Source organism: Acomys russatus, chromosome 1 (assembly GCF_903995435.1).
Source record: "Acomys russatus chromosome 1, mAcoRus1.1, whole genome shotgun sequence".
NCBI classification, from domain to species: Eukaryota; Metazoa; Chordata; class Mammalia; order Rodentia; family Muridae; genus Acomys; species Acomys russatus.
Genome location: NC_067137.1, coordinates 19,719,800 through 19,731,782, shown reverse-complemented (window position 1 = coordinate 19,731,782; position 11,983 = coordinate 19,719,800). Strand labels below are relative to the sequence as shown.

Below are 11,983 nucleotides of genomic sequence, written 5' to 3'. Positions count from 1 at the left end.
GTTTTTTGGGTCATGTATTTATAGACTTGGAGCAGGGGAAGATCTCAGGGATTATTGTGGTCTAACTCTTTTATTTCCCAATAAAATGAAGCACAGGAAGAGGGGGAAACATTTGAAGGGCACACAGATGTCAAACTCGGGTTTTCCCCTCTGTCTCATATTGATTTCAGCATCAGCATTTCTAGGTGAAAATTAAAGGAACTAAGGAAATTAGGAACTAGAGAATTAAGAACTAAGGCACATTCTCAAACCAAATCTTTTATATATACACAGATGGGGTGGGGGAGGGGCATAGGGAGGAAGAAGACCCAGTACACTGTAGGCACTCGATAATAGGACAGGAGTTTTGCATCTGAGAATAATCTTACTTTAATAGGTCAAGAATTTTGGAATTAACCTCAAATTCATCTCATTCTTTATTGTCTTTCATGACCCAAAAGTATTTGGAATTTCTCGTCTCCCTCCATTGTCTCTCTGAAGACTATGAGTGTGAGTCTTAGGTTACAGTGTGGTCGTCACTGGTTTGGCAGATATAGGCTTCCTGAAGAAGACATGTGGATCTGAAGAACCTTTGGTTTAAGCTTCTGAGGGTGTGTGAGAATCCTGGCTACACTGGCCATTCCATGAGTATCGGCATGACACAAATACTTTCTAAACCCATTTCAAACACGTGATCAAAATGGACTCAAAATTAATTACCCAAGCTGCTTATGTGCCACTTAAGCCCAACAGCGTTCATTTGCTTATCAATTTTGTTTGCAACTCTTATTTGGATCAAAACCGTCTTGGTGCATTCCAATTTCTGGAAAATGCCAGCCCGCTGATTCACAGCTCTCCCCTGTAGCATGTGGAAATCTGGACACTACAGTTTGCACGTCCAGGTCCAGGGAAGCCTTGCTGCAGTAAAAAACGCCACAGGACATGCTCTTCAGACCCTCACGGACCAGGGTTTACAGTTTTCCGATGTTCCCGTGACACACTAGGAAGAAGCAAGAGGATTTTTATTGCCATGCTTTTTCCCCCATGATGCCCCTCCCACTCTGTCCCATACATGCCACAACTGACACCATGCTAAGAGATTTTATAGTCTCAGCCATGGGGAGCACCCTTGCCTCCCAGCACAGGGCCCTTTAAGTTGCTAGTGCTTCGTTTATTTTCACTGAGCACTTTCCACTGAGCACTTTCCACGTAGCAGCTAGTCTAGTGGGCTCAAGAGAGATGGTGATAAAGAACACAGAAGTGGTCCCTTGTTCGTGGCATCCACAACTGACACGTGGAATTGGCTGTCCACGTGAGTCCACTGCAAGGGTTTATACTCACCGGGGTGCTGCATAGAGAAAAGAGTGTGCGTTCCAGACTGGAGGCCTCTGCGGACCTCTTTAAATGACTAGGTTTTGCATCCCGTTCCTTGCACAAAGAAGCCAACTTTGCCCATAGGTACTACTCTTGTTAAAGATACAGGGCTCGGGTGACTGTCAGCCATGGGTACCATGGTGGGGTCCTGGCTTGCAGGAATTAAGCTGCACAGCAGTGGGAACCACAGTGCCTAAGACCTCACCCATGCTCCCCAGTTGTCGCCTCTGAGCTGAAGCTATGGCGGGGGGGGGGGGGCGCGAGAGTGGCCCTGTTTCCTTCACTCTCAATGTAGAGGTCTGGGTGGCAGCTTTTCTCCCTTGAGGACTCTTCTACCCATTCCTCGGGCCTAGAATATTTGGGAGCAATAAGTCCTCACTTTACCCACAAGCCCAAAGGCTGTGAAATGTCCAAACCCACCTGTCTGCTAATCCAACAGAGGCCGCTGAGTACAGTTAGAGTTCTCTGTGTGTAGCTGCTGTATCACCCAACTCAGGCTGGGCTAGCGCTGAGATCCCCATGGAGGAGGAAGTGCTCCTAGCATGTTCTGCTTTTGCCTGGCATCGTCCACAGAAAGGGAAACGAAGGGACTACCCAACGTGATCCTGAGGGCCCTGAGTGCCTCTGCTGCGGCGGGTCTCAACCTGTGGGTCATGACCCCTTTGAGGGTCACACATCAGACATCCTGCATGTCGGATATTTACACTATGATTCCTAGCGGTAGCAAAATCACAGGGTTGAAAACAGTTTTATGCCTGGGGATCCCCACAACATAAGGAGCTGTATTAAAGGGCCACAGCATCAGGAGAGTGGAGAACCGCTGGCCTACTGTATGCCCCTACAGCGTGGGCGTCAGTCACCACATAATGCAGCCATTTGGTGTCCTCGAAGGCTGCGAATTCCTCGAGGGTACCTATGTTCCCCAGTATCAGGAAGGCAAATGGTAATATTGAAAGAAACGCCATTAGTGCCGTTATTTCCCCTTCCCGTCATCTCTCTCCACGGGGGTCCACATGGTGTTTTTAACAGGACCCCCGCCCCCAGCAGATAGCGATTAGCAGCAAAGACTGGGCTGTTCTGCAGATTTATCCAATCCCTGTAGGCAGCTGGAAAGTGGTGAGATCTGTGGAAAACGAGTGGCTGTACACCACACATCCCGCCCCCACAGCGAGAAAGGCCCTGCACAAGCTGCAGCTCAAGGTGAGAGCGGGGGTGCTCGTTATTCTCCCCGCAAGCTCAACTCAGTAAAGGCAGTCCTTGACCCAAGGCTGCCCAGGAGAAGCGGAGCCTGGCATTTCTCCTCTGTACGGAACTTTCCCCCTCAGTTTTGCCCCCTTAGCTCCTCTCCTCCCCAGGGTGGAGTGGGAATTTGTTCAAGTCTCCTACCAGGGTGGTGAACTGGTCCACACAAGCATTTCGGATCTTCTCCGGGGTGGCAGGGCTGTCAAGCCGGAAGAGTTGTTTTGCATTAGTACCTCCGTGCTGAGCTCGGGCTGCGCGGATGGCATCCTTGATGGCAAAGAAGATAGAAGAAGCCAGGAAAAGCGGTGGCTCCCCAACAGCCTGAGTGGACAGAACACGGAACAGGGAGTCAGCCAGAGTGCCTCCAGGCTCCGCAGCATCACACAGACCCAGGAGACAAGGCTGTGAGCCCGCCCGCCCCATGATGGCCAGGGAGGCTCACAAACAATGCCACCCAGCACAAATGGGACCACACCAAACAAGGCAAAAAGAAGCAGCCAAAACTAATAAACACCTGAGAAACTATTTCTTATATAGCTGAACTTTATACACTTATTTTCAGCTCATAGTGTGTAATGTTCTCTGATGATACTATAAAATGCACATGCAATAATTATATATTTATTATGCCTTTGAAAGCTATATTAAATAATTATTTTTTATTACTGAGACAAGGCTTGTCTGTGAAGCCCTGCCTGGCCTGGCACTCACCATGTAACCCCCAGTTGTCCTTGAACGTGCAGAAATTTTCCTATCTCAGCTTCTAAAATACTGGGATAGAGGTGTGCACCGCCATGGCTGGCTACTGTTCTATAGATCAGAGCCTTGGTATGAGTTTTAGACATTTCCTCGGTTATCGGTGCAGGGGAATAGTCTATCTGCAGCTCTGACAGCAATGCTAAACATGCACTGTAATTACATGTACAGATCTGCTAGGACGACAGGCATCTCCTGATAGAGGGTGGCCTTTCTTCCCTATGAGGCATAGACGGGGCACTGCCTGCATCAGAATCATCAAGGATGCTTATTAAAATGTATGTTTTGAGGCTTTGCTTCCTTGAACTACAGACCCAAAATTTCTGGGGCTATGGTCCCCCAGAGATGCATTTTTTTTTCTCGTGAGTCATGGCTTCCCTTCCTTCAGAGACACAGGACTACACCGACGAGCTAAGTTGACTCTCAACCATGTTCTGTGCTTTTGGTGGACAGTACTCCAGGAAGCTCTCTGTGCACAGTTCCCCAGGCTTGTTAGTATAGTTTTAAGGTTGGATCTCAACAACTAGAGGGGATGGCAGAATGTGTTGGAATGCCTCTGCAGTGCATTTGCATAATTCTCACAAGAACACAGAGATGCTTAATCTGCAAAATCATCCCTAAGGATCAAGGACCATGATGCATGGCCAAGACCTGAGTCTAGATCAGAATTTGACCCATAGGATTTGCTTAGGGGATCTCTCTGTGGCTCCCAAAAGGAGCCATCTTCAGTGGATATGCCCAAGACGTGTCCACAGCACAGTCCTTGTGGTTCTCAAGCTCCGCTGCCTAACCATGGCCAGAGTCAATTCTCTTCCATCTTTAGCAGGAATCCCTTGCAGACCCACCAGGCAGGTGACTGGAAGTCCTTATCACCCACCGTGGTCTCCCATCCTGCTGGTCATAAGGCAGCACATAGCCATGGTACCTTGGATGCATAGATGGCCCTCTTGTTGGGGCAGTCACGGAGCAGGGATACCCTGAACTGAATGGGGATGCTGCCAAATGCAGGGATCTTGTAGGTGCTGGGGCCAAGAGTATGCAGGCTCCCCTCAGGAGAGTAGTGCAGCTCCTCCATAGTGAAGAGACCAAGGCCCTGGACAAATGCCCCTTCTACCTGCAGGACAAAAAAGGTGACCATGGTTACTGCCTCCCATCCAGCCCCCAGGACAGATACTGATATCTGCAATGGATACAAAACCTGACCTATAGTGGGGCCTGGAAGGAGGCTAACACAGCCTTCAACAGTCTGTCTGGCTCTTACCTAAGTTCCAAGGCATCCCTGGTGGCCTGCCATTGAACTTGGTCTCAGGCAGAACAGGGGCTCAGAGTGTGCCAGCAGTGTGGTAGGTACTCCTTCTCACTAAAACCTGCCACTGTGCAGATGGGGGGGTTTCCATGGCACCGCTGGAAACAAGCTCATAGGAGGAATTTCTTGAGTAGTAAATTCTTTGAAATTTACCTCCAGCCTTGTTGGGCTCCCACTCATGCCTGTCTTCTGAAACAAAGTGTCCCAGATCTAGCCTACCCTCTACACTATGCTGGTCCCCACAGGGCACTGCCAATAATCTTTGCATCCGTAGTACTTGGTGCAATGCCTGCCTACAGAGGGCATTCCCCCAACCAGTCCAGTGTGTGTGTGTATGTGTGTGTGTGTATGTGTATGTGTGTCTGTGTGTGTGTCTGTGTCTGTCTGTGTCTTCCTGTCTTTGTCTCTCCTTCTCTCCCTTCCTCCCTCCTTCCCTCCCTTTCCTTCCTCCCTCCTCCTCTCCCCCTTTGCTCCCTGTGTCTCTGTTACAGATGAGCATCCAGCGTTTCCTCATGCACCACACTGCCCTTTCCAAGTTAATCTATACTCACTTGTCTTCTGATTTGGGAGGTGGACAGGCGATCGTCAAGCTAACTCTTTTTCAGAATGAGGTCCTCTAAGTACCATGCTCTGGCTTACTTAAAAAATGCCAACACGCTGTGTAGCTGCTGGCCTTTAGTGAGCAGGGTGAGGGTGGGCACACACTGTCACCACCCTGGTCCCTCATAGACCTTACCTGTCCGATATCAATGGCAGGGTTCAAGCTGGAACCAACATCCATGACGATGTCTGTACGGAGATTCTGTAGATGGAAAGTAGTTTGGGAAGAAAGGAATGCCTGAACTCCCAGGTGTGTCTTCATAACTCAGATTGTAAGGCCCCGCCCAAACAGCACTTTCTCAAGCACCGAGCCCTGAGCAGCATGCTGAGACAGGGGTTCCTGCCACATCTTGACTGCCACTATCAAAGCTGATGATTAAGATCTTAGCCGCTAAATAAGGGGTGGGCCAGAGCTGATCTTGCCACACATCCGCTCATGAGTGGTGAGAAAAGGTTTCCAGGGACTAGGGCACTGAACCTGAGTCTGGGCAGACCGTGTAAGAAAGCAGGCAACAAATGGTATTGTGGCTGAATCCAAATAATAATATATTATTAAATAGCTGAAAGGCTGGAGGTATAATTTAGTTGGTAGAGTTCTGACCTTGGCTGCATGAGGTCCTGGTCTATATTTATTCTCTCTCTCTCTCTCTCTCTCTCTCTCTCTCTCTCTCTCTCTCTCTCTCTCTCTCCCTCTTTCCCTCTCTTTCTCTCTCTCTCTCTCTCTCCCTCCCTCTCTCTCTCTCTCTCTCTCTCTCTCTCACACACACACACACATGAAAAATTTTTAAATAAATAAATGATTGGAAAAAAATATGATCTGCAATTTAAATGTCAGTGTCCACCAGAAGTAGCCATTTATGGATCACAGCCCTACCCCCTGAGGCTTTGACTAGGGCATCAGTCAAATGGCCCAGGCAGAGACTGTGTGGCTCATGGACTGAGGTATGTGCTCTCTGGCTTCGTGGTGCAGTCACCTGCCTCTGAGGTAAGGCCTGTTTCCCAATCAGAGAGTATGCCTCGACCAGCAATTCAGATTGCAGTTCAATTGTTTGGTTTTTGTTGTTTGTTTGTTTCTTTCTTTCTTTCTTTTCTCACTTAGGCTAAAGTATCGCAAATGTCTTACCTTATGATCCCCTGTCAAGCAGTCAATTTCTACTTCGGAGCAGGCCACCCCATAACTGAAATAGTGGAAGGGATTCCCAGAGTTTGTCTCAAAGCTGTAGCCAAGGTTGGGTGTCCTGGAAAAGAGAAAAGACGTATGATTGTGAGGCAAACCACCACTCTCCATACACACGTCTTACCCCATAAATCTGTACATCCTAAAGGTCTTATTTTTCCATTCATCCAGCCTCCCCTCAAGCCCACGCATTTCAAATACTCTGATCTTTAATGAAAACCAGATATTCTAAGGCATCCGGCTTGTGTTTCATTTCTCCAAAGCCTGTGTCATAAGCATTCTATACAAACTGGCAGCATCTAGCAGAAGCATGTTGGTTTCCACATGGTAGTAACAACAGTGGCAGATGTTCTCGGGCTCATGAAGGAGGTGGAATCACTCCCTACAACAGTGAGTGAGTGAGTGGGTGGGTGAGTGAGTGAGTGAGTGAGTGGGTGGGTGAGTGAGTGAGTGAGTGGGTGAGTGAGTGGGTGGGTGAGTGAGTGAGTGAGTGAGTGGGTGAGTGAGTGAGCGAGCGAGAATCCAAGGTCCTCAGCACTGTGGCTCTGCATGGGATGGTATTGGACTGTTCTCCCAAGTTCACTTGCTCACCTTTCTCCAGGTGAAAGGTCAGGGTTTCACAGCAACCTGGGTCCATCCCCAAACAGCCCCACCCACCCCACCCCCTGCCATCTCCTGGTCTTTTTGGAACATTAACAACTGATTTGAGGAAATGTTATTAAAAGAAAGAGGTGGTATGTTGTGTGTGTGTTTCCTTTTCTATGAAGCCTATAAATGTGTACTCACACCCCTAGAGGCTAAAGTATGCTGTCCCTATGTTTTGTGCATACATATATATACATGTAAATATGTACATACATATAGTACATACTATATAATGTATGTTTATGTGATATATAGTACATATATACAATGCATGCATTTAACACTTAACTTACGTACATATAAAATATGATACATAGAAACAATGTGAGCTAATATGACCAGAACTCACCCTTGAACCAAACCAAACACGGGGCTGAGGGATAAAACTCAACCCTGAGAAACTTCACAGTCTTTGGCCTCTGACTTCACCTTGTTTATCTAGATGCTTGTGTGCTTGAACGCTTGGCCATAGGTAGTGGCACTATTAGGAGGTGTGGCCTTTTAAAAGTGGGTGTGGCCTTGTTGGAAGAAGTGTGTCACTGTGGGGGCAGGCTTTGAGGGCTCCTATGCCCAAGCTCTGCCCAGTGTGGAACCAGTCTCCTGCTCCCTGTGGATCAGCATGTAGAGCTCTCAGAGCTCCTGGCACCATGTCTGCCTGCACACTGCCATGCTTCCCATCATGATGATAATGGACGTATGTAACCCAGCCCCAATTAAATGTTCTCCTTTATAAGAGTTGCTGTGGTCATGGTGTCTCTTCACAGCCATAAAACCCTAACTAAGACAGTGGTCCTTCAGAAACCCTACCTGCACTCCCTGGATTTACCCCAACACAGAGGGAGTAGGAGGAAATCTGTATGAGTTTGTATTTCTGTAGGATTGCTGGGGTGACGATCTTCATCATCAACAACCTGACACTAGATGCAGAGTTACCCGGGAAACAGAGAGGCTCACCTGAGGCAGAAAGCCACTCCCTGACTACGGCAGCGCTAGCCCATGGACTGGAGTCCAGGACTAAATAAAAAGGAAATGGAAAAAGTGAGCCGAACACCAGTGTGCGGCTCTCTGCCTCTGGACTTGTCCTGTGATGTGACCAGCTGCCTCATACTCCTGCCATCAGCTTCCTTGCTGTGTAAATCAGACCGAGCCAAAATCAACCCTTCCTTCCTCAACTTGCCTTTTCTACAGCAAAGAGAAAAGTAGCATGTGTGTAGTTCACATCCGTACATTCATTCAACACGTTTTAAAACAAACTTGGAAAGCTTTCCATTACATTTCCCAGAAACTTACAATGGACATTTGGTGGTTTTTTTCATCGTTAATTTGGTACAATCTGGAATCACCTGGATAAAGCCTCAGTGAGAGACTGTTTAGATTGGTCTAGCCTATGGACATATCAATGAGGGGCTTTCTTGGTTGGGTTCACTGAAGTGAATAAAACCCACTTTGAATGTGAGCATCATCGTGCTGGGCCCTTGCCTGTATGAGGCAAGGAAGTGAGATGAGTGCAAGCAAGCAAGCATGCACTTCTCTGCCCTTGACTGTGACCCAGTAGCTTGAACTCCTGCGACTACAACAATGAAATAAACTAGAATTATGAGCTAAACCTTTTCTCCCATACATTGCTTTCATCAGGGCCTTTTATAATAGCAATAGGACAGTAAATATTATCATATCTTTTTGTAACTCCAAATTTGGATGGGAGGGGTCTCTAGCTAATCACACTGTGAGACAAGTTTAAGACTGTAGAATGTGTGTGTTCCCTTGTATGTGTCGCTGCACTAATAAAGCTCCACCTTACTCTCCTGTAAGGAGATCACAGACTCTAAATCCTCCTGTTCTCCTGAGGGAAAGTCACTATGAAGAGACCCAGTGCCTGGCACAAGGAGACACACAAGTTGCCCAAACACCTGTCATGGCACAGCTAAGTGCCATGTCCTGCAGAATGCAGGACAGCTTCGTCTTTCTTTTAGGAAACAGCGTGCTCTGAGGCCTGGACTGGGCCTGAAGTCTTCTGACACAACAGTTTCTGCTTTTGTTCCTCTCTCATATATACTTGGTAACTGCACGGAGCAAAGTATCATTCAAAAACAGCATGAGTCCCACTGACATGACAAGGGCTTTAGGACCTGCTTCCTTCTGGCCCTGGGCTAGCCAGCATTCTGGCCTGTCAGTGCCCAGGAATAAGCAGGAGAAGGATCATACTTACTTATAAAATCCAGCAGCAGACAAACTCACTGCACTCGTGTAGGCAGCCATGACCTGAGGAAGACAGTGGCTGTCAGGAAGGGACGACTGTGCTTTCTAAAGACCTGACCCACCACTAAGCTTTCATTGTCCCCATATCTCAGATGAGAAAACCAAAGCTTAGAGAAAACAATTTTTGGCCTAGGATTCATTCTAGGCATATAATATAATGCACAGACTGGTGACTGTGCGTTACTTATCGATGTTATCTGCTCATAATGGACACTGGACTACGTGGCCAGTAGCACAGGACAAAGCCCAGAGCAGCAGGTTCAAGGAAAGAAAATCATCGTCAAGGCAGTTATAAAAAAATATTACAATGTTCTGACTAACCAATGCGCAAGCTACCAGAATTAAACTAGAAGTAAGCAGTCCTTCATGCATATGGTACTTCATTCAGTGAATGTGGAAAGGGATGTTAAGCTCAAGTGGGACATGAAAAGAGAGCAGCTGTGACACAATAGCTAGTTTCCTCTGCATTTGGTGACATAAGGTTGTGCTATCATATGGTTCATATACAGTCTCATTTTGTTCCTTCCAGTGTGTGTGTGTGTGTGTGTGTGTGTGTGTGTGTGTGTGTGTATGTGTGTGTGTTTCACTGCTAGAGGTTGAACCTAGAGCCTTGCATATGCCAAGTAAGTGTCCTCCCATCAAGTTATATCTCTACCCCTTAACTTTTTGAGACAGTATCTTTCTACATAGCTCAGGCTGGCCTCTAGTTCACAATCCCCCTGCCTCTACCTAGGATTACAGGTATGCAACACCTCTCAGAATTTTTTTGCATGCAGACATCTAGTCTAGAATTCAGACAGCTTGGCTCATTCTTATTGGCATTTTCTGTTCTGTCACTCCTAGCATTTGATGGGACACCTAGATCTCTCTCTCACACAGATGGCATTTCAGTTGCCTCAGACTCAAAGGTTGGGTGAGAGGAGAAGCTGCCAGGGAGGCCCTCAGAGACATGGAGCTTTAAGGAGACACACCTCATTGGGCCTGCTGAACATATGTGTGGATCCATGCCCGAGTGAGCCAAGGCATCATGTGGCAGTGCTTAAGGCAGACAATCTATCCTTTCAGGCTTGGGGAGGCCAGAATCCTAATCTCCACCTACGTGAAGATTCTGGATCAAAAGGTTTCCTCGAGTGACTTATATCAAGAGGCTCAGCATGAGCTTGTCCCTGCCCTGTGTCTCAGCCACAGCTCCTTCTGCTTGTGTGTGACGAGGTCATCGTCTCCTACATGTGTTGGGTGGGATTAGAAGCCCTGCTGTAGTTGGCGTACTTCCTTTGCAAACAAACAAACAAACACAAACAAAAAAAACCAGGTTGAATCATCTCAGACTTACCCAGTCCTCCCAGGAGCCTTCGGGTTTCTCTTTCTTGAAGGGTTCCAGCCTTTTCAGTATGGTCTGACAAGCTTCCTGAAGGAACCCCACCAGGCATGTCAGTGTTCTGCCCTCTGTACCAGGTGACAGCAAGCCTCCTTTACAACCTACGGGCCTGCGGTGCTACCTCAAAGCAACCCAGGTGACCCTGATAGTAGACAACTGTTGGCCCTTGACTGGAGAGCCCTCCTGAGGCCACGCCCAGGCTGACAGGGAGGGAACTTCTGAAGGACTCCCATCATGCTCCTTGTTTGAGTATAACCCTCACGTGAGAAAGAAGCAAGTAGCTGGGATCCAGCTGACCCTATAGACAAATATCAATTTTAGCCTATTTTCTTGTGGCCAGTTCCAACCCTGGGTAGCATCCTTTCCCAGAAGGCACTGGTTTCCTTCCAGTCCCCTTCCCATTCTGTATCCAACTATCCTGGCTTTGAGGGAAATGGTTATGCTTGAGTTTCTCTATTAGCTGGGGACATGGAGGACTAGCATCCTCCTGGGCAGCAGAGTGAGGTCACGACCACAGCCAAAGAGCCTATTCCAGAACATCAAGGAGCCCTCTAGAGACCCCCAAACGCAGAGCCCAAGCTCAGCTGCTCAGGGTCCCCTAGGCTCCTCACTTACATAAACAGCTTGGCCGTTGATGTCAGCACTGGCAGAGGCAGCCGTAGGAGAGGTGTTGGGTACCGTGTTTGTGCTTGTCTCACTGATATAAATCTTGGAGGTGGGGATTTTCAGAGCTCGGCTGGCCACCTGCAACAAAGGAGACATTACCCTCTAGGAAAGAGGTTACCATGGAGCTTGGCTTCTTCCCAGGGCAAAGTTCAGTTCTACTGACAGAGGCAAGAACCAATCTTGTAAGGCCCAGTCTATTGAGACTGGAATGTTGTCTCACCTGGCTGAGTTTGAAGGAGTACTTTTTAGTGGGGTCTGGTTGGCTAAGGCATCCATAAACCCATTTTAAGCAAATACTGGGTTCTTGTTGTTTTTTTTTTTTTTTTTTTTTTTAAAGTCTGGAAAAACCTCAAGATCCAAGCAGACATCCTGACTGAAACCCAGCACCATTAGCCCAGCTCCCCTGTGAGGTCTTACAGAATGCAGGAAATGAGCTGTTTGCATCCATAGAGCGAGCTCAGAGCCCAGGACAACAGTAATGGACGTGTCCTTGCAGATCCTTTAGCACAGATAAGGAAACAAACCAAGAGAGGAGCAGACTTGTCCAAGGCCGTGTGTAAGTGTGTTCTCAGGCCTGTTGCTTCTCCTGACACACCACACT

The 11,983-nt window shown here is 47.8% G+C and overlaps 1 protein-coding gene across 1 annotated transcript in view; it reads right to left on the bottom strand.

The window, feature by feature from the left end:
• Positions 1-734: 734 nt before the first annotated feature.
• Positions 735-11,983, bottom strand: part of Xdh (xanthine dehydrogenase) — a 65,152-nt gene continuing 53,903 nt past the window's right edge. The window contains exons 29-36 of the mRNA XM_051168508.1: positions 11,332-11,460; positions 10,672-10,746; positions 9,289-9,341; positions 6,381-6,495; positions 5,394-5,459; positions 4,277-4,465; positions 2,740-2,916; positions 735-979 (exon numbers count right to left, since the gene is read on the bottom strand). Of these exons, the coding sequence (XP_051024465.1) occupies positions 929-979; positions 2,740-2,916; positions 4,277-4,465; positions 5,394-5,459; positions 6,381-6,495; positions 9,289-9,341; positions 10,672-10,746; positions 11,332-11,460 (855 nt within the window). The 3' untranslated portion in view covers positions 735-928. The remainder of the gene's footprint in view (positions 980-2,739; positions 2,917-4,276; positions 4,466-5,393; positions 5,460-6,380; positions 6,496-9,288; positions 9,342-10,671; positions 10,747-11,331; positions 11,461-11,983) is intronic.